Source organism: Salmo salar, chromosome ssa25 (assembly GCF_905237065.1).
Source record: "Salmo salar chromosome ssa25, Ssal_v3.1, whole genome shotgun sequence".
NCBI lineage: Eukaryota > Metazoa > Chordata > Actinopteri > Salmoniformes > Salmonidae > Salmo > Salmo salar.
This window is the reverse complement of record NC_059466.1, coordinates 13,622,019-13,649,134: the sequence shown is the minus strand read 5'-3', so window position 1 is coordinate 13,649,134 and position 27,116 is coordinate 13,622,019. Positions and strand designations below refer to the sequence as shown.

General features: G+C 41.6%; 1 protein-coding gene across 3 annotated transcripts; it reads left to right on the top strand.

Moving 5' to 3' along the window:
• Positions 1-1,081: 1,081 nt before the first annotated feature.
• LOC106586194 (cordon-bleu protein-like 1) lies at positions 1,082-27,070 on the top strand. 3 transcript variants are annotated; one of them, XM_014173183.2, is made up of 13 exons: positions 1,082-1,232; positions 9,800-9,997; positions 12,439-12,646; positions 17,219-17,444; positions 17,673-17,738; positions 17,886-17,980; positions 18,194-18,436; positions 18,585-18,699; positions 22,590-22,863; positions 23,173-23,255; positions 23,904-25,354; positions 26,180-26,364; positions 26,501-27,070. In XM_014173183.2, exons 1-12 carry the CDS (start codon positions 1,162-1,164, stop codon positions 26,333-26,335), a joined length of 3,186 nt encoding a protein of 1,061 aa, XP_014028658.1. In that variant the 5' UTR covers positions 1,082-1,161; the 3' UTR covers positions 26,336-26,364; positions 26,501-27,070. The 3 variants fall into 3 exon arrangements, with proteins under 3 accessions (XP_014028658.1, XP_014028661.1, XP_014028660.1); XM_014173186.2 differs by lacking the exon at positions 1,082-1,232 and adding an exon at positions 1,351-1,477; XM_014173185.2 differs by lacking the exon at positions 1,082-1,232 and adding an exon at positions 1,401-1,618.
• The last annotated feature ends 46 nt before the right edge of the window (positions 27,071-27,116 follow it).

Here is a 27,116-nt window from a genome sequence, read left to right as displayed (position 1 = left end):
GCTATGAAATGTAGTGGGGAAAGTGAGTGGGGAAAGCTCACCAGCTGAAGTACGATGGGTGTGGCGTGTCCTTCCCACTGCTGAACAGGACTGCACTGTGCATCTGTGCTGCTAACTGAAAAGCGCTCAATCTCGCCAAAAACGATTGTTCAGTCCAATAGGTAGTCTGATTTTAGTCACAGAGAATTTAATCTCCTCTTGTTTTAGTGAACTGAAATAAAACATCTGCCTTTTGTTACAGTTTATTCTGGGTCTATTTAGTCAGTTATAGTCTCGTCAATTGCCACTTAAAAATAGGTGTTTGACGAATATTTTAGTCACCATTTCTGTTGTTGAAATGAATGCTGCTGTACAGTAGACCCAATCAGGTGGAATGCTCAGCTACCTAGTAACCACTACTGTAACTAACAACATCACTTCGATCATATCATTAAAACCTACCCGTGCACAATGCATGTACTTAATCATTTGTTTTTCCATTGAGTTTTCTAATACTGTTTACTATTTCACATTTGACCGATTTTAACCAAAACCAGACAAAGGTTTGATTAAATACAAATGTGGATCAAATGCCGAAAACAAAATAAAGTTTATTAGAATTGAGACTTGTGGATCCATCAGATCAATAATGCTAAGGTAATGCCAGTAGTTACATGATTAAATCGACCTCATCTCAACAACCCTATGCAAATGAGTACAAGTCCCGAGGCTTGAAGCTTAAGTCTTGTCATCTAAGGATATGTTTACCAGACGTCATCAGAAAGCAATCATCTAGACATCATTACAAGATTAGCCTACAAGGAATCCATTCCAAACTCTTGTCTCAGCAACTACAGCACCCTAGGTGAAACATATCTGAGCAGGTGTGCATGTGATCTCATTCGTTGGCAGGCTGGTTTATGGGAGTTAGATCCACACACACTTGCTGATGTGACTTCAGAATGAGTCACTTCAAAGAAGCAGGGCATGGTGGTAAGTGGTCTGTGTCTTTCAGATAATAATGAAAAGCAAATGCGTACAAATGAACACCTGATTTTAGCATTTGGAAAGCGTCTCAGGCATGCTGTTGGACAGGCTCTGTAAGCCGGACAGACAGCTAGCGGACACAGTGGTGTGAACTGGAGGCTATGCGAGGCAGTTGATCAACATGCTGTGAATGTGATGGATGGCAGGGCTGTGTTGTTTCACCGCCATGCCCACAGGTTCACGGCTGCAACGCAGTGCGCAGGGAGGTAAAGTAAAGCTGATTAGCCCTCTGCTTATTACTAGCCGTGGGGGAGCTCTCTCTCTTCTCTCTCTCTCTCTCTCTCTCTCTCTCTCTCTCTCTCTCTGTGTTTGAACGGAACTGAATCTCCACCGACACACCATGCTTAAGAGCTTTCTGCGAGTGACAGACGGAGGGGGCCCACTGTGAGGCGATTTTAAAATAAAGGAGACTACAGATTCTCTAATATCATGGCCTGGGCGTGGCTTTAAGGTAGGCCCGGTCTACTCTGCTCCAGCCGTTTCTTATTATACCTCAGTGGCTCCAACAGGCATATCGTAGCAGAGTCTGTCTTTGAATCCAGGGGAGATTGCAGGTATTTAAGAGGGGATAACTCAACACTGAGGCCAAGAGGTAAGAAGGCGTTACTCGATAATGATTGGTGGAGAGGATCTGTTTTAGGATGAATGTGTCATGTTCAAACATGTATTCAGCATTGGAAACGAGAGTACAGGGTTCACTTGAGGCACTCTAGGTCTGTCTACATCTTCTTATAGCACCCTGTCTTACTTATGTTGCATTGTTTATTAACGAATACACTGTTGAAGAGGAACGTAATGGGTATACGTGCCTTCAGTCTTAGGGTATTACTACTACGATTCTTGAAAGTACATCTGCCTAGGTAATACTTTCTTTAAGACCCAATGTGGCCCATGTTATTTGTACTGTCATACAAGAATGTTGTAAGATACATTGGTTTGAGTGGATGGTTGTAGTTTGCCTTGATTCAATAGTTTTGCTGAAGTGGGGAGCGTACAGTAGAGTTTCTGTTAACCCTGCAGTGGCATGTGTGAGCCCGTACAGTAGAGTCAACAATGAATGTTGTTGGTGGTTTCTTAAAATACACAGGGTGTTGTCCGGAAGAGGGCAGGAAAGCCTGTTTTGCATAGCCACTTTGTTTTGCGCTTTGTACTTCAACCCACCTTTCCCAAGGGACCTTTAGGCTACACACCAACCGTTAACTGACTACAACAGCGGGATTGCTTGCTAATCTTTATGCATCAAACCTGAGTTAACGAATCCCATGTATTTACTGACTTTAACTTCAGCTGGGCAAGACTGACTCTTGTCGGTCACAAGCATAAACAAACTGTTGTTTTCCCCATCAAGTATGACCTTTTTTCCCCCTCCTCAGGGTTTCCCATTGATTATGAAAACATTTCATGAAAGAAGCTGCAAAGTTATTTCACGGGAACATTCCTATGTTCCAGCTACAATAATGCATGTCGGAATGTAAAGAATTTAGACAGCTCTTATGGTGATGTTATTGTGCCGCCTTTTTATTGCTTCAAAACAAATACAAGAATGGCATATCAGGATATAACTTGTTTTAAAAATGATAACAATCCCTGGAGAATGTATTTAATGCAGGCCAGTAGTCATACTGTACTTCACTGTGTGAGTAGTCATGAGTTGGTTGCCTGCTGCCCAGCCCCTTCAGTCGATCCATTTAGAGGAGTGAGTAGCAGCCAGTTAGTAGTGGTTCCTCTGTTTTGGAAATGATTCCCAATCAAAGACCAGGAAGTAGCCTAATCATCAACGGTACAACACTAGAACATCAACTTCTGTGGAATGATTTGGAGTCACATACTGTTGAATTTCCATGGACTGTGGTCTCTCTCGCTAACTCTCACATGCGCGCACACACACAAAGGCATCTCAGGTATTTGAAAATCGGTAGCAGTACCTGGATATTATGCCTTTTGAACTGCCGTCTTATTTGTGCATTGTCTCAGACAATAATGTAAGGAACATGCACTGGCAACAAATGCCTTTTTGATGGCATTTCCCTTGATGCTAGTCTAGCAGCAGGATAATGAAAATACAATATGCCGCCTTGTGTGTTGTCTGGTTATGTTTAGTTCTTACCTTCTTTGGGTAGACCATATGCAGACCCTCCTGCAGCTGTACAGTACCAGGTGTTAGCAGAGCGAGATTCCACTCAACATCTGTTTTCATATTTCACACTGCAAATCAATTGTTGGCCCCAGACAGACAGTAACTGATGGTTGGCAACGGTACCCTGTGAGTTCAGAGTTCATACTACTGTGTGTTATCTGATACACTGTCTGGCAACTGGCAAGTACTTAAGTATAGTAAAAGTACTTGTCTACCAAGGTAACTTAATGGTAATGGATCAATTTATTGGCTGTATGTAACTTTATATACAGTTGAAGTCGGAAGTTTACATACACCTTAGCCAAATACATTTAAACTCAGTTTTTTACAATTCCTGACATTTAATCCTAGTAAAAATTCCCTGTCTTAGGTCAATTAGGATCACCACTTTATATTAAGAATGTGAAATGTCAGAATAATAGTAGAGAGAATGATTTATTTCAGCTTTTATGTCTTTCATCACATTCCCAGTGGGTCAGAAGTTTACATACACTCAATTAGTAATTGGTAGCATTGCCTTTAAATTGTTTAACTTGGGTCCACCGTTTTGGGTAGCCTTCAACAAGCTTCCCAGAATAAGTTCGGGGAATTTTGGCCCATTCCTCCTGACAGAGCTGGTGTAACTGAGTCAGGTTTGTAGGCATCCTTGCTCGCACACACTTTTTCAGTTCTGCCCACAAATTTTCTATGGGATTGAGACCAGAGGACATTTCTACAAAAAGTACGCTCTTTGTCCCCATGTGCAGTTCAAACCGTAGTCTGGCCTTTTTATGCCGATTTTGGAGCAGTGGCTTCTTCCTTGCTGAGCGGCCTTTCAGGTTGTCGATATAGGACTCGTTTTACTGTGGATATAGATACTTTTGTACCTGTTTCCTCCAGAATCTTCACAAGGTCCTTTGCTGTTGTTCTGGGATTGATTTGCACTTTTCGCACCAAAGTACGTTCATCTCCTTCCTGAGCAGTATGACGGCTGCGTGGTCCCATGGTGTTTACACTTGCGTACTATTGTTTGTACAGATGAACGTGGTACCTTCAGGTGTTTGGGAATTGCTCCCAAGGATGAACCAGACTTGTGGAGGTCTACAATTTTCTTTCTGAGGTCTTGGCTGATTTCTTTTGATTTTCCCATGATGTCAAGCAAAGAGGCACGGAGTTTGAAGGTAGGCCTTGAAATACATCCACAGGTACACCTCCAATTGACTCAAATTATGTCAATTAGCCTATCAGAAGCTTCTAAAGCCATGACATAATTTTCTGGAATTTTCCGAGCTGTTTAAAGGCACAGTCAACTTAGTGTATGTAAACTTCTGAGCCACTGGAATTGTGATGCAGTGAATTATAAGTGAAATAATCTGTCTGTAAACATTTGTTGGAAAAATGACTTGTCCTAATTAGATGTCCTAACCGACGTGCCAAAACTATAGTTTGTTAACAAGAAATTAGTGGAGTGGTCGAAGAACAAGTTTTAATGTCTCCAACCTAAGTGTATGTAAACTTCCGACTTCAACTGTACATACACATGTTCTCAGAAGTGTCTGAATATGTCTACTGAGAAAAGCAGGACTGTTTCATAAACTGAACAATATTATGTTTGTCTTTAAGCACTTTTGACTATTAATTAATGCTATATTGGCACCTGCTTTTTGTTTTCAGAGCCTATGACAGTAACACTGTTTTAAGTTGTAGTTAAAATGTCTCTTAAATGTTGTTTCCTACTTGAAACCCCACCTCTTTAAGGAATACCTGGGATAGGACTAAGTAATCCTTCTAACCCTCCCCCCCCACCCTCCCCCCCCAAAAAATATATAGATGTACTATTGTAAAGTGGTTGTTCCACTGGATATCATAAGGTGAATGCACCAATTTGTAAGTCGCTCTGGATAAGAGCGTCTGCTAAATGACGTAAATGTAAATGTAAAATGTGTGGAAAGAAACAAAATCTTGACCTCATTTTGGTGAGGAGAACGTGTCTCATTCCCATAATCACGTTGCCGTAAAACTTTGAGACATGAAATCTGGACTTTGTAGCCTAGCCTGATGTGGACCACTGTAGTGTCTGTGTCTCTGTTTTAGCTGGGAGCATCTGTCAACAGGATCGGACCCTTTTACAAAACGTTCGCCTAAAATGACATACCCAAATCTAACTGCCTGTAACTCAGGCTCTGAAGCAAGGATATGCATATTCTTAGTACCATTTGAAAGGAAACACTTTGAAGTTTGTGGAAATGTGAAAGGAATGTAGGAAAATATAACACAATAGATCTGGTAAAAGATAATAAAATTTACAAAAACGTCCGTTCTTTTGTATTTTTTTTGTACCATCATCTTTGAAATGCAAGAGAAAGGCCATGTATTATTCCAGCCCAGCTGCAATTTAGATGTTGGTCACTAGATGGAAGCATTGTATGTGCAAAGTTTTATACTGATCCAATGAACCATTGCATTGATGTTTAAAATGTTGTATCAAGACTGCCCAAATGTGCCTAATTGGTTTATTAATAACTTTTCATGTTCAAAATTGTGCACTCTCCTCAAACAATAGCATGGTATTATTTCACTGTAATAGCTACTGTAAATTTGACAGTGCAGTTAGATTAACAAGAATGTAAGCTTTCTACCAATGTCAGATATGTCTATGTCCTGGAAAAATTTCTCTTTACTTACAAACTCCTCCCCCGCGGGACGGTTGATCTAAGTTATTTCTCTTTAATCATTCAAGGGGTTGTTCAGTGGGGAGTAACACAGTCGACTAAGCTGCCTAACCTGTAGCCTATGGAATTTCTTCAGAGGGCACCACTTACTCTGAAAATAGGATTTTTTGCAATTTCTTAACTTGATGGGCCCAGGCCCACTAAACCTTGACTTGATTAGTTTCTATGGGGGTTCTATTTAAGTGATAATGCCCAAGAAGCCGGTGTTTGGAGGATATATTAGCACGGGTGTCTGTCCCGGGCGGTCAAACCATATCCTCCAAACACCACCTTCCAGGGCATTATCCCTAGATACAACGGGTTACCAACATATTCAAATAATGGTTGACATATTTTCATAAACATTATTTTGATGTATTTATTCATACCGTTTCGTCCTTCCACAAGATATAGTCCCGACTCACATCTAAGGTTGCTACCCAAGCCAGCTGGTCGTTCTATCGGTTCAGTTGCCAGAGACGCGACCCAGTCGTTAAGTCTCTTTGTTCTGTCGTTTGTTCAAAATGTTCCATTGCAATACTGTCTGGGCATTGGGCATTATCACTTAAATAGAACCCCCAAGGTTCTTATCCCTTGCTTGCTTGCTAGCTAGCCAACTACGGCTAACTTACAGCCAGAAAAACAGCAAGGTAGCTGCATTTGCGTTTGCTTAAGCTGGTTTCTAGTGATATTTATTTAGATACATCTACAGTGCGAAATATGAAAACAGATGTTGAGTGGAATTTCCCTCTGCTAACACCTGGTACTATACAGCTGCAGGAGGGTGCGCATACGGTCTACCCAAAGAAGGTAAGAACTAAACATAACCAGACAACACACAAGAAGGAATATTATATTTTAATTATCCTGCCGCTAGACTAGCATCAAGGGAAATGCCATCAAAAAAGGCATTTGTTGCCCGTGCATGTTCCTTACATTATTGTCTGAGGCAATGCACAAATAGGATGCCATAACCTAATGTCTCTAAATGTGATAAATGTATAGATTATTTTAGTTAAGCATTATTTGCATTTCTCATACTGTATTGTAAAGTATCCCTCTTTGAAGGACAAAGTGTGTGACCTTTTATCAAGAAATATCTTCCTTTTAAAATACATGCATGTTTTCTTTGGCTGACTGTGTTAGCAGTTGTGGTCAGGTTGGAATTAATCTGGCTGTACAGTGATACACATTTCCAATCCAACCTAAAGAAAAAATGGTTTAGACAAAAATGGTTTACACTCTCCCCAGGGAACCCAGTCAGTTTAATGATGATGATGTAATTTGGATAAATAATGTATCCAAATTACATCATCATTATACTGATTGGGCCTGGCCACACATTTCTGGTGACAGATGGTCAGACTTTTCTCGCCACAAAATCTTAAAGGTCTTAGTATCAAATCATTTCTGGGTAACAATTAAGTACCTTACTGTGATTTGTTTTCATTAAAATGGTCTTGGCAATTTCTCAAGCAAGAATTTTGCTAGGACTGGTCTGAGTTTTGCTAGAGTGGTCTGAGTGGGGAGGGGAAAACGGAAAATTAGCTGTTATTGGCAGAGAGGTTTGGAACTATCTTTCTTATTGGTCGATTTAACTAATTTACTACAAGGTGATGTCACCATGGAAGGCCAAAACTTCATCCCACCAAAAAAGCTGTCTTCAAACAGCTCTTACACAATTTTACAGTATTATTCCAACCTCATTGTGTGTGTGTGTGTGTGTGTGTGTGTGTGTGTGTATATATATATATATATATATATATATATATATATATATATATATATATATATATAATATACTCAGCAAAATAAAAATGTCTTCTCACTATTTTCAGCAACCTTAACATTTGGAAATATTTGTATGAACATAAGATTCAACAACTGAGACATAAACTGAACAAGTTCCACAGACATGTGACTAACAGAAATTGAATAATGTGTCCCTGAACAAAGGGGGGGAGGTCAAAATCAAAAGTAACACTCAGTATCTGGTGTGGCCACCAGCTGCATTAAGTACTGCAGTGCATCTCCTCCTCATGGACTGCAGAAGATTTGACCGTTTTTGCTGTGAGATGATACCCCACTCTTCCGCCAAGGCACATGCAAGTTCCCGGACATTTCTGGGGGGAATGGCCCCAGGCCTCACCCTCCGATCCAACAGGTCCCAGACGTGCTCAATGGGATTGCCATGGCAGAACACTGACATTCCTGTCTTGGAGGAAATCACGCACAGAATGAGCAGTATGGCTGGTGGCATTGTCATGCTGGAGGGTCATGTCAGGATGAGCCTGCAGGAAGGGTAGCACATGAGGGAGGAGGATGTCTTCCCTGTAACGCACAGCGTTGGGATTGCCTGCAATGACAACAAGCTCAGTCCGATGATGCTGTGACACACCGCCCCAGACCATGACTCACCCTCCACCTCCAAATCGATCCCGCTCCAGAGTACAGGCCTCGGTGTAACGCTCATTCCTTCGACGATAAACGCGAATCCGACCATCACTCCTGGTGAGACAAAACCGTGACTCGTCAGTGAAGAGCACTTTTTGCCAGTCCTGTCTGGTCCAGCGACGGTGGGTTTGTGCCCATAGGCGACGTTGTTGCCGGTGATGTCTGGTGAGGACCTGCCTTACAACAGGCCTACAAGCCCTCAGTCCAGCCTCTCTCAGCCTATTGCGGACAGTCTGAGCACTAATGGAGGGATTGTGCGTTCTTGGTGTAACTCGGGCAGATATTGTTGCCATCCTGTGCCTGTCCCGCAGGTGTGATGTTCAGATGTACCGATCCTGTGCAGGTGTTGTTACACATGGTCTGACACTGCGAGGGCAATCAGTTGTCCGTCCTGTCTCCCTGTTGCGCTGTCTTAGGCGTCTCACAGTACAGACATTGCAATTTACTCCCCTGGCCACATCTGCAGTCCTAATGCCTCCTTGCAGCATGCCTAAGGCACGTTCACACAGATGAGTAGGGACCCTGGGCATCTTTCTTTTTGTGTTTTTCAGAGTCAGTAGAAAGGCCTCTTTAGTGTCCTAAGTTTTCATAACCGTGACCTTAATTGCCTACCGTCTTTAAGCTGTTAGTGTATTAACGACTGTTCCATGTGTGCATGTTCATTAATTGTTTATGGTTCATTGAACAAGCATGGGAAACAGTGTTTGAACCCTTTACAATGAAGATCTGTGAAGTTATTTGTATTTTTACGAATTATCTTTGAAAGACAGGGTCCTGAAAAAGGGACGTTTTCTTTTTTTGCTGAGTTTATATAAAACTCAGGAAAATCTAGTTTTTGACTACACTGCCACATATCCTAATAATAATAATAATAGCTCATTCAATGATTAGAGGGGCGATTATGTTGGTTTTAAAAGACAACAGTAAAGCAAACAGAGACATGGGCAGTGTTTACACAGGCAGCTCAATTCTGATTATTTTCCCACTAATTGGTTGTTTGACCAATCCGATCAGCTCTTTGTGTAAAGACCGCCTTAGCACATAATGCTCCAACTTAATTTTCTGTTTCACATGTGTTATCCTTGCCTACGCTGCACTGTCCTCAAGCCGAAGGGATAATCAATCAATCACACTTGAGTGTCTTGTGACTTGTTTGCAAAGGGAACCCAAGCTCTTTCATCTAATAGCTGCTTACTTTACGTCGGGAAGAAATGATTCCTTTCATGCAGTGCCATGACATAATCATGTCTAATGAAATTTCGTTTTTTCATCTATTGTGGATGGTTATAATTTTTTTCCTGACAAATATTACCCAGAGCCCCTGCGTCATCTTTTTCTACCAGCTTAATGTTACCTACATATGGGTGCCATCAGGGAAATGGGTTTTCTACGTCGTATTGTTTCTGACTGCAATAGGCTGATAATATATTATTAAGAGTTTTTAAATGATTGTGTGAGGCTCATCTTGTCCCTTTGCTTTTCCTACCGGCAGAGTGTCGACCAAAAGCAAGGCCCCGTCTCCCCCAGAATCAGTGAAGGGACTGGATGGTGCAGGCCTCTCCCAGAGACACTCTGTATCAGCATTTCCTCAGATGACCATGGACCAGAAGGAGAACCTACTTGAACAGGACCTGACTCTGGTTGTGGTTCTGCCAGGCGGAGTGGAGAAGACAGCCACTGTCCATGGCAGGTGAGACTAGGTCTTAATTCCCAAATGGCACCCTATTCCCTACTTAGTGTCTGAGTCATTCCACCAATGTTGTATTTATTATGGATCCTCTTCCTGTGGTCCAGCAAAATTTAAGGCAGTTTATAAAATTTAAAAAACATTACAATACATTCAGATTTCACAACACACTGTGCCCTCAGGCCCCTACTCCAACACTACCACATATCTACAGTACTACATCCATGTGTGTGTATAGTGCGTATGTTATCGTGTGTGTGTATGCATGTGTCTGTGCCTATGTTTGTGTTGATTCACAATCCCCGCTGTTCCATAAGGTCTTTTTTTAAAATCTGTTTTGTTTTTAATCTAATTTTATGGCTTGCATCAGTTACTTGATGTGGAATTGAGTTTCATGTAGTCATGGCTCTATATAGTACTGTGCGCCTGGACTTGGGGATCGTGAAGAGACCTCTTGTGGCATGTCTTGTGGGGTATGCATGGGTGTCCAAGCTGTGTGCCAGTAGTTTAGACAGACTAATTAGTTGCCTTTTGAGTAGTGTAACTTGGCAACAACAAAAAAAGTTTTGATTTCACCTAATGTTTACATTCTGTCACATGTTCAACTTCATAAAAACAAGTTTTCCCATCTCAATTGCCTATTAAGTGCCAAATAAAGTAACAGGGTTGACAACATCTTAAATCTTTTAGAAATCCCCTCGTGACAGGGGGAATTGAAGCTCGTTGTGTGAAACAGGGAGGGGCAATTGAATGCAAGCTTCACAACATTATTTTTGTTAAACAATGTCTAGCCTGTCTATCTATGGGTAACAGGGTTGACATGTTATGCTCGACCCACCCGGTTTTCTCTGTTTTCCAACACAAAACCCCAGAAAATAGCCAAAAAAACAGCTCACCTGCTTTTACACTATGATTTGACTATTAAAATATTTTACAAGGAATAGTTCCACCATATTAAAACAAGCTTCAGAAATTACTTTGTCAAAGAAACAAAAATAACTACAGCTTTACAATGATGGGGAAAACTTGGAGACATGTTGGTGTTAAGTGGGTTAACATTTTAATTGAAGTCACAGAGGATGCTTAGAGGGACATGTCAAAATTGCTGAATTTTGGCACTTTAGCAAGTCTTTATTCATATCAAAAATTGGATTTATTGAGTTTTCCATGTGGTCTATATTAAAGGTCACTTCATTTAGTATAAGACTTTTATATTTCTATATTTGTGCACAATTTCTACTTAAAATATCAAAAGTCACTAATTTTGTGGAATGACTTGCCTATGGGCCCTGGTCAAAAGAAGTGCAGTAAATAAATAAAGGAAGTGTCTCACTGTGACTAAACACCAACAAACTGCTCCCAGCTTTCCCTCCTTGGTAAGACCTCCAAGACATCCCATGATTCCAAGATGAAGCATGATCTAAAAGCATTTTGACCAATTCTTATGCGAGTGTCATATTCCAAAACAAATATTTGATTCATATTTATTTTTGGTATATGATTACGTGAATCCTTCTACCATAACGTGATCTTTCCAAGGCTATAACTGAATGTAGCATTTCTTTGAGTCAGATATTGTAGGTGGTATAATGTATAATGTGGCTGGTTCCTTTTCACTTGCTAAGGTAGAATAATGTTATTTGTGTTTTAGGCACAGTTATTATGGTAGAACTTAGATTAAGTTTTGATGCAAGCCCACTGCACATACATCTCATGAAAGTTAGTCTTACGAAGTCTGGTCTGTGGAGCTTTCATCCACACCAATTCAGCTGAGACCAAAACGCCTAATCAGACAAACATGAGATGAATATCTTACGGTCAAAAGGGCTTAGTTGTTTTTCAGAACAAGGACTTTGTGTCCTGATATGAAACTACAGACCCACACTGTTCACTCTCCATCAAGTTTACTCAAGATATTATTATTCTAGTTTTGCAAGACGCAAACGCACTCCGTTGGTATATTTTGCCCTTTGCCCTCTCAAGCTATAATCGAGACCAACTTTAATATAAAAGGATTAAGCATCCAATTCTTCAACCTCTTTTCATTTACAGAGTACAGTGAACTAATTATGATAATAATTTAACTTTTGGCATATATTTGCAGAAAACCCTCCCAAGGCCTAGAATTTGGAAACTGCTGGAAAGCTTTGCGTAGATATTGTTGCTAAAGAGTTTTCCAGACCACCAACAGTAGTGTATGAAGCAAAAACGGATGGCTCCTTATGCTACATGTTATCACTGTAAAAAAGTTGTGTGATAATGCATTACTATAACGTAAAACGTATTCTTTCATGGCATCTACTTTCGTGATAGTAGTTTCTCCTTGGCATTTGCAATTTCCACACACCAACAGTGCTGTGTCTTCTCTGTGGATATAAAACACACAACCTTTTATCCTTAGCTAGGTTGATTTATTACTTCTAACCTGTGTCTCTGTTTTTCAGCAAGCCCATGATGGATTTGTTAGTGATGCTTTGTGCCAAGTACCACCTGAACCCATCAGGCTATATTATAGAGCTCGTCACCACCAACAGAAACCCAATCAAGTTCAAACCCAACACTCTGATCGGGGCCCTGGAAGCAGAGAAGGTCCTGCTCAAGCCCAAAGGAATGGAGGACAAGATTAAGAAGCCAATTCCTCAGATGCCAGAGGTACACGTGAGAAATCTCAGTGGTAGAAATGTACTAGTTATAAAAGTTTTATCTGAGAGTTGTTTTCCGAAACTTGGGTATTTACTGTAATTAATAATGGCTGTATCTTGTAATTTTTTTTCTGTGAGTATAGATCATCTGCTCAGCAAAAAAAGAAACGTCCTCTCACTGTCAACTGCGTTTATTTTCAGCAAACTTAACTTGTGTAAATATTTGTATGAACATAACAAGATTCAACAACAGACATAAGCTGAACAAGTTCCACAGACATGTGACTAACAGAAATAGAATAATGTGTCCCTGAACAAAGGGGTGGTCAAAATCAAAAGTAACAGTCAGTATCTGGTGTGGCCACCAGCTGCATTAAGTACTGCAGTGCATCTCCTCCTCATGGACTGCAGCAGATTTGACAGTTTTTGCTGTGAGATGATACCCCACTCTTCCACCAAGGCACCTGCAAGTTCCCGGACATTTCTGGGTGGAATGGCCCTAGCCCACACCCTCCGATCCAACAGGTCCCAGACGTGCACAATGGGATTGATATCCGGGCTCTTCGCTGGCCATGGCAGAACACTGACATTCCTGTCTTGCAGGAAATCACGCACAGAACGAGCAGTATGGCTGGTGGCATTGTCATGCTGGAGGGTCATGTCAGGATAAGCCTGCAGGAAGGGTAGCACATGAGGGAGGAGGAGGTCTTCCCTGTCACGCACAGGGTTGAGATTGCCTGCAATGACAACAAGCTTAGTCCGATTTTGCTGTGACACACCGCCCCAGACCATGACGGACCCTCCACCTCCAAATCGATCCTGCTCCAGAGTACAGGCCTCGGTGTAACGCTCATTCTTTCGACGATAAACGCAAATCCGACCATCACCCCTGGTGAGACAAAACCGCGACTCGTCAGAGAAGAGCACTTTTTGCCAGTCCTGTCAGGTCCAGCGACGGTGGGTTTGTGCCCATAGGCGACGTTGTTGCCGGTGATGTCTGGTGAGGACCTGCTTTACTACAAGCCGTCAGTCCAGCCTCTCTCAGCCTATTGCAGACAGTCAGCACTGATAGAGGGAATGTGCGTTCCTGGTGTAACTCGGGCAGTTGTTGTTGCCATCCTGTACCTGTCCCGCAGGTGTGATGTTCAGATGTACCGATCCTGTGCAGGTGTTACACGTGGTCTGTCACTGCGAGGGCGATCAGCTGTCCGTCCTGTCTCCCTGTAGCACTGTCTTAGGCGTCTCACAGTATGGACATTGCAATTTATTGCCCTGGCCACATCTGCAGTCTCATGCCTCCTTGCAGCATGCCTAAGGCACGTTCACGCAGATGAGCAGGGTCCTTGGGCGTCTTTCTATTGGTGATTTTCAATCAGTAGAAAGGCCTTTTTAGTGTCCTAAGTTTTCATAACTGTGACCTTAATTGCCTACCGTCTGTAAGCTGTTAGTGTCCTAATGACCGTTCCACAGGTGCATGTTCATTAATTGTTTATGGTTCATTGAACAAGCATGGGAAACATTGTTTAAACCCTTTACAATGAAGATCTGTGAAGTTATTTGTATTTTTACGAATTATCTTTGAAAGACAGGGTCCTGAAAAAGGGATGTTTCTTTTTTTGCTGAGTTTATACACACACACACACACACACACACACACACAGTACCAGTCAAAAGTTTGGACACCTACTCATTCAAGAGTTTTTACATTTATTTTTACTATTTTCTAATAGTAATAATAGTGAAGACATCAAAACTATGAAATAACACATGGAATCATGTAGTATCCAAAAAAGTGTTAAACATATAAAAATATATTTAACATTTTAGATTCTTCAAAGTAGCCACTCTGCCTTGATGACAGCTTTGCACACACTTGGTATTCTCTCAACCAGCTTCACCTGGAATGCTTTTCCAAAGGTCTGGAAGGAGTTCCCAAATATGCTGAACACTTGTTGGCTGCTTTTCCTTCAGTCTGGGGTCTAACTTATCACAAACCGTCTCAGTTGGGTTGAGGTCAGGTGATCTGATGCAGCACTCCATCAGTCTCATTTTTGGTGAAATTGCCCTTACACAGCCTGGAGTTGTGTTTTGGGTCATTGTCCTGTTGAAAAATAAATTATAGTCCACTTAGCGCAAACCAGATGGGATGGCGAATTGCTGCAGAATGCTTTGGTAGCCATGCAGGTAAATCACCTCCACACCTTCTCCTCCATTCTTCACAGTGGGATCCACACATGCAGAGATCATCCGTTCACCTACTCTGTGTCTCGCAACGACACGGCGGTTGTAACCAAAAATCTCAAATTTGGAGGACTCAGACCAAAAGACAAATTTCCACTGGTCTAGTGTCCATTACTCATGTTTCTTGGCCCAAGCAAGTCTCTTCTTCTTATTGGTGTCCTTTAGTAGTGGTTTCTTTGCAGCAATTCGACCATGAAGGCCTGATTCACGCAGTCTCCTCTGAACAGTTGATGTTGAGATGTCTGTTACGTGAACTCTGTGAAGCATTTATTTGGGCTGCAATTTCAGAGGTGCAGTTAACTCTAATGAACTTGCGTCTTCCTTTCATGTGGCGGTCCTCATGAGAGCCAGTTTCATCATAGTGCTTGATGGTTTTTGCGACTGCAATTGAAGAAACTTTCAAAGTTCATGAAATTTTCCGCATTGACTGACCTTCATGTCTTAAAATAATGATGGACTGTCATATCTTCTTTCCATAATATGGACTTGGTCTTTTACCAAATAGAGCTATCTTCTATATACCACCCCTACCTTGTCACAACACAACTGATTGGCTCAAACGAATTAACCTGTTAGGGCTAGGGGGCAGTATTGACACAGCCGGAAAAAAAACGTACCCGATTTAATCTGGTTACTACTCCTGCCCAGTAACTAGAATATGCATATAATTATTGGCTTTGGATAGCAAACACCCTAAAGTTTCTAAAACTGTTTGAATGGTGTCTGTGAGTATAACAGAACTCATATGGCAGGCCAAAACCTGAGAAGATTTCATGCAGGAAGTGGCCTGTCTGAGAAGTAGTGTTTCATCTTGGCTCTTTATTGAAGACTGAGGATCTGTGCAATAACGTGACACTTCCTACGGCTCCCATAGGCTCTCAGAGCCCGGGAAAAAGCTGAACGATATCGAGGCAGGCTCTGGCTGAAACACTTTATCGCTTTTGGCAAGTGGCCGCTCAGAGTACTATGGGCTTAGGCGCGTGCCCGAGTCGACCGAATGCTTTCTTTTCTTTTGTCTGTTTACCTAAACGCAGATTCCCGGTCGGAATATTATCGCTTTTTTATGAGAAAAATGGCAAAAAAATTTATTTTAAACAGCGGTTGACATGCTTCGAAGTACGGTAATGAAATATTTAGAATTTTTTTGTCACGAATTGCGCTATGCTCGCCACCCTTATTTACAATTTCGGATAGTGTCTTGAACGCACGAACAAAACGCCGCTGTTTGGATATAACGATGGATTATTTTGGACCAAACCAACATTTGTTATTGAAGTAGAAGTCCTGGGAGTGCATTCTGACGAAGACAGCAAAGGTAATAACATTTTTCTTATAGTAAATCTGACTTTGATGAGTGCTAAACTTGCTGGGTGTCTAAATAGCTAGCCCTGTGATGCCGGGCTATCTACTGAGAATATTGCAAAATGTGCTTTCACCGAAAAGCTATTTTAAAATCGTACATATCGAGTGCATAGAGGAGTTCTGTATCTATAATTCTTAAAATAATTGTTATGCTTTTTGTGAACGTTTATCGTGAGTAATTTAGTAAATTCACCGGCAGTGTTCGGTGGGAATGCTAGTCACATGCTAGTCACATGCTAATGTAAAAAGCTGGTTTTTGATATAAATATGAACTTGATTGAACAAAACATGCATGTATTGTATAACATAATGTCCTAGGGTTGTCATCTGATGAAGATCATCAAAGGTTAGTGCTACATTTAGCTGTGTTTTGGGTTTATGTGACATTATATGCTAGCTTGAAAAATGGGTGTCTGATTATTTCTGGCTGGGTACTCTGCTGACATAATCTAATGTTTTGTTTTCGTTGTAAAGCCTTTTTGAAATCGGACAGTGTGTTTAGATTAACGAGTGTCTTATCTTAAAAATTGTGTAAAATAGTCATATTTTTGAAAAATTGAAGTTTTTGCATTTCTAAGGTATTTGAATAACGCGCCACGGGATTACACTGGCTGTTGAGTAGGTGCCCATAGAGGTTAAGAAGGAAAGAAATTACACTATTTAACAAGGCATACCTGTTAATTGAAATGCATTCCAGGTGACTACCTCCATGAAGGTGGTTGAGAGAATGCCAAGCGTGTGCAAAGCTGTCATCAAGGCAAATGGTGGCTACTCTGAAAAATCTCAACTGTAAAATATATTTTGATTTAACACTTTTTTGGTTACTACATGATTCCATATGTGTTATTACATAGTTTGGATGTCTTCACTATTATTCTACAATGTAGAAAATATTTAGGTGTATTTTTGACTGGTACTATATATATATATATTATAACTTTTTCAAACAGTCTAATAATCACATTTATTTGATTTCCAGGCAACTGTTCGCCTGGTAATAAACTATAAAAATACCCAGAAGACTATACTAAGAGTAAGCCCTCGAGTCCCCCTTGAAGACCTCTTACCATCTATTTGTGACAAATGTGAATTTGACCGGCAGAGCACATTTTTATTGAGAGATGCCCAATCTAAGGATCCTTTGGATTTGACCTGTTCTCTCAATGATTTTGCAATAAGGGAGGTGTATGCAACGGACACAAAAGGTAAGGGCTTCTCTGATTTAAAAACAACAGCCTTCAACATTCATTAATCTGAATAATTACCAATCATTCTGAACTAATCTCGGCACCCAGAACCAAATCTTGTCTGCCAACAAGATACTTATTCTGTATAAACACTATTCACCATTCATTCATTTTACAACTACACAGGTGTACTCATGTAAATGCTGCATTTACTACCACATATCATTTCCATCTTCTCTTTCACAGCTATGTACTCAGAAGACATACCTGCCTCTCCTACACCTACTACCCCAACTCATCTAGGTCGTCTAGGTAATGTAACTCAATTGTATTGTTTTTACATGCTTTTATTACCTTATTTTGATTTACTACTGACATTATGCATTTGAAGTCAAGTTCATTAAATCTTTGTCAGGAATTTCCGAAATGTCTTCAATAAGATCTATATATTCCTAACAGATACCGTTCTACCCGGTAAAGATAAAACACAGAAGGAGAAAGAAAACAAGGGATTGTTCAGTTTATTCAGGAGGAGTAGGAAGAAACCTGAGCAGGTGTGTTCTTTATCTATTCACATGCAATCACCAACATTTCTCAGCTCTGTCATTTGCAAGTCAATTTTGGCTGATTAGGAGGATTTGAATGGGTATGTGTTGGGGAGGGGGGAATATTGTCACAGTCATGTGATTGGCTAGTTTTCTCTTTGCTTACTGCAGAGAACAGGCCCCTGATCAGGATCTGATTGGATGTTTGTTTGCTTTTTAAAGGGAATGACTGCCAGTGCCCCGGCGTCCCCAGTCTTTCCCAGCAAGCCTCGACCTCTTAGCATGAGTTCGCTCAGTGCCCACTCCTCCACATTCAACTGCTACTCCATGAATTCTGACTTGCCAAAGAAGAGACGGGCTCCCCTGCCCCCCATACTGGTGTCCCAGAGATGCCCCTCTAACCTCAGCCATCACCAGAGGTCCATCTCCGACTCAGAGCCCGAAGCCCAAAAGGACAGTGACCATGTGAGTGGGTCTAACCTAACTCGATCTGTGTTCTTTGTCAATGCCAGGTCTGTCTGTAAAATACTGCCTGAATTTCCCCAAAATTAAGACTTTATGTCCAGAGCTCTTGATGAATTTGAATGATTATTTTGTCCCTTCTGTTGTGGAGATGGCTGGTCTGAGTCGCAGCACGGAGTCTTCCCTGAAGAGGACGAAGCGCAAGGCTCCTCTACCCCCCGCATCTCCCAGTGTGGTTGTCCAAGATGCAGCTTCGCTAGATGGAGGTATGAACGTTTTTAAATGGATTTAATGCTGCTGTATTGAATTGGCTTCTGCTCAACCTCCTGTATATAGGTTTTCAATGTTTTCAGATAAAAAAAATTTACATGAGGGGGTCACTTGAGTCTATAGCAGGGATCATCAACTAGATTCATCCTCTCAAGAAACAATCTTGAGCGGATGGTCAGGGGCCCGGAACATAATTAAAATAATTTGTGGAATGCAAATTGACTGCAAGAAGCCCAAACCGATATAATATTTCACTAAAACATAGTAATTTCAAAACTTGCTTGCATTTGTATACAATCACATACATCTATCTATTATGCATGGGAATACTTTGGAAATTAAAATCACTTGGAACTCATTTGCTGGTGGTCTTTTATATCCAACAATCCATTTATTTCTTTATTTTGGGGGGGCTCAGAAAACATGGGGGGCCATTTGGGGAACCCTGGTCTATAGGCTCTTTCAACATGTAATTTAGTACACATTTTTCTCCTGGTTTGTGAGACATTGCTATTATTGCATTTCTGGACGATTTGGCAGAGATTTGGACAATTGTACTTTGGTCTCTAAAGTCAACCATCGATAACAGTAAATAAGACCAATGATTGGTCAGTGGGAGTTGCACTCATTTTATTTGGCTCTGATGCCTCCTAGTGGTCGAGACACATTGAGTCAGTTACTGCTTCTGTTCTCGTGATTGAATTTCATTCACAATGAACACCTAGCTACAGTTGTTGTGACTACAGTTCTTCTTTACAATTTTATTAGATCTTAATCATAAATATGACGTTAACATAGTTGTGTTTTTAGTGCCATATCTTTGTTTGCTTATTCTGAAGTTTCATTTCATTTAAAATGCTTGGTATCTACAAGTCTGAGGGATAAGGTCAACACTGTTGTGATCCAATGGGACATGTCCTGTGATATAGTCATTGCATTCTTATGTTTCTTCATATTAAGAGTAAAGACCATGTTCTATAAGTACTTCCTCTCTCTAAACTTGCAGCCTGCAGGTCACCAGAGGACGGTGTCTGACAGTCTGTGCTGCTGCATCTTCCTCCTGTCTCTGCCCGCTCTGCCTCTTTCAGCTCCTCCTCCTCAAGCATGTCCACTTCTATCTGCACTGACCTGCTGCTTTTCCTCATGTTTTCTGTCTGTTAGATTAACATGCTCTATTCTGTTTTTCTTGCTGCATGTTTACACCTTCCTGCATGAGTTTTCATAGGCTTATCTTTCAGTGTACTTCAATATAATCAAATGGATCAAATAAAGACTATCTGCTATTGATTGAATACAGGCATTTGGTTATATCTGTTATTTGTTACTGACTAGCTTACTTTGGTTATCTCCTATTTGTTACTGACTAGCTTAGCTTGGATTGAATGTTTTCTGTGGGAGAGGAGTGATCTTTAATGAGCTGTCATGACAGTAAGTACATTCTAATCTAACCTGATAATTAAATCTACAGACATACACTCCCAGTCGTTCACTACAGTAGTACAGTGCCTTGCAAAAGTATTCATCCCCCTTGACATTTTTCCTATTTTGTTGCATTACAACCTGTAATTTAAATGTATTTTTATTTGGATTTCATGTAATGGACATACACAAAATAGTCCAAATTGTTGAAGTGAAATGTAAAAAATTACTAGTTTCAAAAAATTATACTAAATGGAAAAGCGGTGTGTGCATATGTATTCACTCCCTTTGCTATGAAGTCCCTGAATAAGATCTGGTGCAACCAATTACCTTCAGAAGTCACATAATTAGTTAGATTGCACACAGGTGGACTTTATTTAAGTGTCACATGATATGTCACATGATCTCAGTATATATACACACCTTTTCTGAAAGGCCCCAGAGTCTGCAACACCACAAAGCAAGGTGCACTACGAAGACCAAGGAGCTCTCCAAACAGGTCAGGGACAAAGTTGTGGAGAAGTACAGATCAGGGTTGGGTAATAAAAAATATCCGAAACTTTGAACATCCAGGGAGCACCATTTAAATCCATTATTTAAAAAATGGAAAGAATATTGCACCACAACAAACCTGCCAAGAGCAGGCCGCCCACCAAAACTCACAGACCAGGCAAGGAGGGCATTAGTCAGAGACAACAAAAACCTTCTAGGCAGAGTTCCTCTGTCCAGTGTCTGTTCTTTTTCCCATCTTAATCTTTTATTTTTATTGGCCAGTCTGAGAATGTCTTTTTCTTTACAACTCTGCCTAGAAGGCCAGCATCCTGGAGTCGCCTCTTCACTGATGGCGTTGAGACTGGTGTTTTGCGGGTACTATTTAATGAAGCTGCCAGTTGAGGAGTTGTGAGGCGTCTGTTTCTCAAACTAGACACTCTAATGTACTTGTCCTCTTGCTCAGTTGTGCACCGGGGCCTCCCACTCCACGAGATCTTCAGTTTCTTGGCAATTTCTCACATGGAATAGCCTTAATTTCTCAGAACAAGAATAGACTGAGTTTCAGAAGAAAGGGTTTTGTTTCTGGCCATTTTGAGCCTGTAATCGAACCCACAAATACTGATGCTCCAGATACTCAACTAGTCTAGAGAACGACAGTTTTATTGCTTCTTGAATCAGAACAGCAGTTTTCAACTGTGCTAACATAATTGCAAAAGGGTTTTCCAATGAATAATTAGCCTTTATAAAATGATAAACTTGGATTAGCTAACACAATGTGCCATTGGAACACAGGAGTGATGGTTGCTGAAAATGGGCATCTCTATGCCTATGTAGATATTCCATAAAACATCAGCTGTTTCCAGCTACAATAGCCATTTACAACATTAACAATGTCTACACTGTACTTCTGATCAATTTGATGTTATTTTAATGGACAAAAAATTTGCTTTTCTTTCAAAAACAAGGACATTTCTATGTGACCCCAAACTTTTGAATGGTAGTGTAGGTTCTATACACACAGCCCAGAGAGACTTTGTGTAGGCTCTATCCGTCTAGGCGTCATCTTTTTTCTGCCTCTTTTTGTACTTGTTTGTGTTCTGTTCCTGTCTTTTGTAACATCTTTCATGTTGTCAGACTTAAGTTGTTTTTAATTTAAAAAATGTTTCAACCTGGCAAGTCAGTTAAGAACACATTTGTATTTACAATGACGGCCTAAGTGAGTGTATTTCATAGAAACTTCATTTGTAAGTTAAGTATTTGAATACCACACTAGCCATTTATCTCAGATTGTATGAAATAAAAGTGTCCTCGTAAAGATTTGACTTCTCCATGTTTGTATTGCTCCATTTTTTATCTGCCCTCCCTCCCTCGCTGGCTTCACATAATCAACTTCACAGAGAAGGATCAGGCCTGGATGTCTCTCTCGGTATCCCTCCCCGACGTCCCACGGCTGTTCACTTCAGTTAGACATCACAGACTGCACAGTGAGGAGTCCCCGTTTTGTATAACCAGCCTGCTGAATATTCCTTCTGCTCTCTATTCCTCTGTGACGGCCTTGAAATGCAGAGTGAATAACTAGAGGGGAATAATAAGACGCTACATGTCTTCATTAAGCCCAGTTAACTTGTCTGAAATTTCCCTGAGACACAAATGTTACGTCTGCAGCTGTGTGATTGTGAAAGTGATGTTAGTAATACTAAATCATCTTTCTATCAGTTTTTATAATATGCTGCTTCATTCTGAAGTAAAGGAGTACTTATTTTCTTATTAGCCAAATTAACTTATTCTCTAAGTGAGTCTGGTTTAAATTGAACATCTGACATTCTCATCCCCATCACAACACCATTACTCGTCATCACACTGCAGTTCTTCATCCCAACTTAGATGAGACATTGCAGATTTTGTTATCTCAATTTTACGATTCTTGATAATTGAAAATGTCCTCTGCAATCTTCTCCATCCTGTTGTGCTGCAGATGGCCAACTTCCTGATACACTGGAAGAGATCGTGGAGCAGGAGGAGACAACTGCCTCCGTGGTCTTAGACTCTATGAGTGATGTCCAGGAGGACGACAGCAGCCTCAACCTGTCAACAGCAGACATCTCCGTGGACTCTGAGAGAACAGAGGCCCTCTCTCCACCACTGGAGGCACCAGGCACACCGTATGCTGAGATGGAGACCTCTTCACCACCTGAGAGCGAGGGCCCAGCAGGGGAAGATCAGGCTTGTGATCTGTCCTCAGATGGCAAGTACGAACTCTAGCAGAGAGTCCTACGCTTTCCAAAAGGGCTCTTCTGCTGTCCTCATAGGATAACCCTTTTTGGTTCCAGGTAGAACCCTTTTTGGGTTCCAGGTACTGTAGAACCTTTTTGGGTTCCAGGTAGAATTCTACCTGGAACCAAAAAGGGTTCTTCAAAGGGTTATCCTATGGAGACAGCCAAAGAACCCTTTTAGGTTCTAGATAGCACCTTTTTTTCTAAGAGTGTGCAGTATGAATTAAGTAGTTTCTCTTTGACTTGGGTTTTTGCATTGCTTTTCATAACTTCTGTTTTTGACAGACTAGTGCACAGCATGGTGAACAACACTAAGCGCACGGATCCCATGCTGATTGCTGAGATGGACACATCTGAAGCTGCAAATGGTATGTTTGCAAGTAGCGATGAATTCAAATATACTGAACAAAAATATAAAGAGGTCCTGGGCTGGCGTAGTTACACATGGCCTGCGGTTTTGAGGCAAGTTGGACGTACTGCCAAATTCTCTAAAACCACAATGGAGGCAGCTTATGGTGTAGAAATTAACATTCAATTCTCTGGCAACAGCTCTGGTGGACATTCCTGCAGTCAGCATGCCAATTGCATGCTACCTCAAAACCTGAAGCATCTGTGGCATTGTGTTGTGTGACAAACTGCACATTTTTAGAGTGGCCTTTTGTTGTCCCCAGCACAAGGTGCACCTGTGTAATTATCATGCTGTTTAATCAGCTTCTAGATATGCTACACCGGTCAGGTGGATGGATTATCTTGGCAAAGGAGAAATGCTTGCCAATAGGGATGTAAACAAATTTGTGCACAACATTTGAGAGAAGCTTTTTGTGCATTATGGAACATGTCTGGGATTTTTTCATTTCAGCTCATGAAACATGGGACCAACACCTTACATGTTGCGTTTATATTTTTGTTCAATGTACATTAATGTGTTAACTATGGATGAAATGCTATAGCTTTAGTAGCAATGTTGGCAAGATCATTGTCTATTTGTACTAAATCATGTTTTTTATGTTCTCCAGAAAGCCCTCCTTGCCAAGCTGAGGAAATAGGTGGTCAGACAGACTTGCCATGTAAAGATTACACAACACAAGATGGGGTCAAAGGTGAATGTAGTACTGAGAGCTCTCTTACTATCAGCCCACCAGCAGCCCAGCCTATGACACAGAGTACAGGAACACAGGCCTCAGATCAGCTGGACACTGACCCCTCCTATCGTGAACGGCCAGTGGCCACAAGCACCCCCTGTCCCCCTGCTGAGGATGCCCAAGTCCAGACCGATCTCACACCGCCCTGTCCTGTGTCACCACCCCGACAACAGGAAGTGCCTCCCCCTTCTAAAGCCTCTACCTCTGCGACGGTGGCGCTGAAGAAGGACATGGCCACATCTACAGAGGAGCTGCTGATCCCTGCTGACCCCATCACACCGGCCTTATCTCCTGCCTCAGCAGCCCCTCAGTACCAAACGTCCACTCAAAGGGGCCCGGCCCCTCCGAAGCCATCCAATGAGCTGACCAGGGACTACATCCCCAAGGTGGGGATGACTACGTACACTATCATGCCTCACAAGACTTTGGAGAAACTGAGAAACTTTGAGCTGGAGCTGATGTTGGAATCCCCCAACGTGGCTCTCGAGAAGGAAGTAGGTTCACTTGAACTCAAAGACCGTACTACACAGGCTGAGCAGTTACAGGTCACAGCAGAACAGACCGAGCTGCAGTCTATTGTACCTAGGGAAGACTCCCAATCTCAGCAAGTCAACAGCACCACCACTACTACTACTACTACTACTACTACTACTACTAGTAGTAAGAGCACTATAAATAGCAATGTGGTTGAGCCTATTCACTCCCCCTCAACACTAACAAGAATACTTCCTGCAGGAGATGACAAGATTCCATCCCCCTCTAGTGGGGGAGACCAAGCAGGCTTAATAGCAGAGGTCACGGAGATGAAAATTCCGCCCGCAACTAAACCCAAGCCTGGCTCTTTCCGCTTGCCACAGCACAAAAGAACACCTGGGTATTATGTAACCTCGGCGGCAGTGAAAAGTTTGAATGCCAGTCCTGGCGCTGGCCAGAGGGAGGCTCCAGGCAGTCTAGTGGCAGCAGCAGCGCAGGCCCTGCAGCTAGTGGAGGAGGACAGCTTCCCTCCTCCGGTGCAGTGGGACGAGGAGACATCAGAGGGCGCTGATGTAGTTGACGTGGAGCCGAGTGTGCCATCTCCACGGCCTAGTCCTGCCAGGGCGCCCCCATCCCCAGGGCTGAGCCTGGAGAAACTGAGGAGTTTTGCTGCTCCCAAACCCTACTCTCCTACGACCCCGTCCCGTTTTGCCCAGGCTGTCTCCTCGGCGGTCAAGAGGTCCCAGTCCTTATCCACTGACTCCACCTCACCCTCTCCTCGCTTGCCACCATTCTACCCGATCACAAGCCGCTTTTTAGTCAATGATCCTAAAGGACCATGTAGGGCTATGGTGAGTTGTTGCAGATGTTTTGTGTTATGTGCTTTCTCTATATGAGACTCTGTATTTTCAATATTAGAACATACAGTAGGAATCTGGATATTTATATTCACAGTTCTCTACACTCTGAAATGACATAAAACCCAAAGAGTTGCTTTTCCCATAAAATGTTAGGCTTCAATTTTAATTTCTTTGATACTTGTTTTAAAGTTCATAGCATATGCCTACTTTAACAAATAATTTGCAGTAGAATCTCATAGTTTCTAGCTGATTAAAAGTGATCGATGTTTCACTGTCAGTGCTATCTCTTTAACCATTAGACTACCCGCAGATGAGGTCTGCTGTTTTCCCATGTCCTTTGGGGTCAGCTTTGAGACTGTTGAATAACACAGGAAATGGGAGATGTACTCCTCTCTGAGAATGTATATACAATTTTCTCGCAATGAAATTGGAACAGTCTTACAATAAGCGTTTGTGCCGAGTTTGTGGCCTGGTAAACAATCCTTGCTGCATATCCTACCTCTTAGTACTGTACATTGACCTGTGACACGGTCCCCTCCCTAAGAGACATCAATGTGCCTGCGTGTCATTGATGTGCTGGTCCCTGTGATCCAGTGGGGAACACTTTTTATCTCCTTGTTAATAGCCTGCGCACATGTATTTTACCATATTTATTCCTGAAGGACTCTGTTCTAGGCCTATACTCGTGTTGTACAGGTAGTTGGCGTATATAAAGCAGGTACAGCAGTGTCTTTCCAGTTTCCTCAGTGTTGACTGGCACTCTCAGTCCTGAGTCTTGAATGATGGCGTGCATTGTGTCTTCTCTGCTGAGCACAGGGAAGTGGCAATGGAGAGGCGGAGGAGAACAAAGGCTTGGAGCTCCAGGGAAGGGCGGACCTGAGCGGTGGCCCAGCCAGTGACAACATGACTGTTCAGATGGCAGGCCAGAGTGACCCTGAGCAGTGGCTCAGTGTGTGTGTGGACAGGAGCTGAGAAGTAATGGATCAACGGAGACATCTACAGTAAGCACTAGACTGTACAATAACATGGTGTTACAGCACAATGTTAATAAGTGGGGCTGCGACAGTGTGAGTGCCTATATAATCTATGTATCATTGTGTTGAGTTAGGTTTGAAGTTCCCTCTTTTGTCTTTTTAGGAGCCCGATGTCCTGACCTGGAGTCTATTCGAGCATGAGCCGAGGAAAGAGGAGTAGAAACTTTGTTTGATAGTTTTTTACGACCTCTGTTGCTAGTCTTAACAACAACCTACAAAACTGTAGAAGAGACTACTTTTCTGTTTTGTTATGACAAAAGTAACTGTAAGTAGATGTTCTCCACATATCATTTGGATGTTATTATGAAATAATAGTATGTATTATTATTATTATTATTATTCACGATTTCTATTTCAAATTTGATGCATATTCTACTTTTCACGTGTGTTATTTTGTCCCAAAAAAGTATATTATTAGTTTCCATATTCAGTTGTAATTGTCATCGATAAAATACAGTAGCCTATTTTAATACCGTCTTTCATTTTGAAGAGGTCAATTTGGTGGACCTGAAAGTGGTCCTTATAAATCCCTCAGTCCATTTTGTGTTACTCATTTGATTTTGATAAAGCTGTGCCCAGACATACACTGGTGTGTAGAGTATTTCTCTGAACATATAATGCTGTTATGAATAAAGGTTACTGTCGTGTATATTAAAGTATTATATTGACAATCCATGAGTGTTTCCCACTGAACATTTTTTTATGTAAGTTGAACTGAA

Bases quoted from the DNA above. Each gene is read 5' to 3' on its own strand.
- LOC106586194 (XM_014173183.2), top strand. From the start codon at position 1,162: ATGGATGGCAGGGCTGTGTTGTTTCACCGCCATGCCCACAGGTTCACG. The intron at 18,437-18,584 runs GTGAGTGGGTCT...TCTGTTGTGGAG, and splicing joins CCCAAAAGGACAGTGACCAT to ATGGCTGGTCTGAGTCGCAG. The intron at 25,355-26,179 runs GTGAGTTGTTGC...TGCTGAGCACAG, and splicing joins AAGGACCATGTAGGGCTATG to GGAAGTGGCAATGGAGAGGC.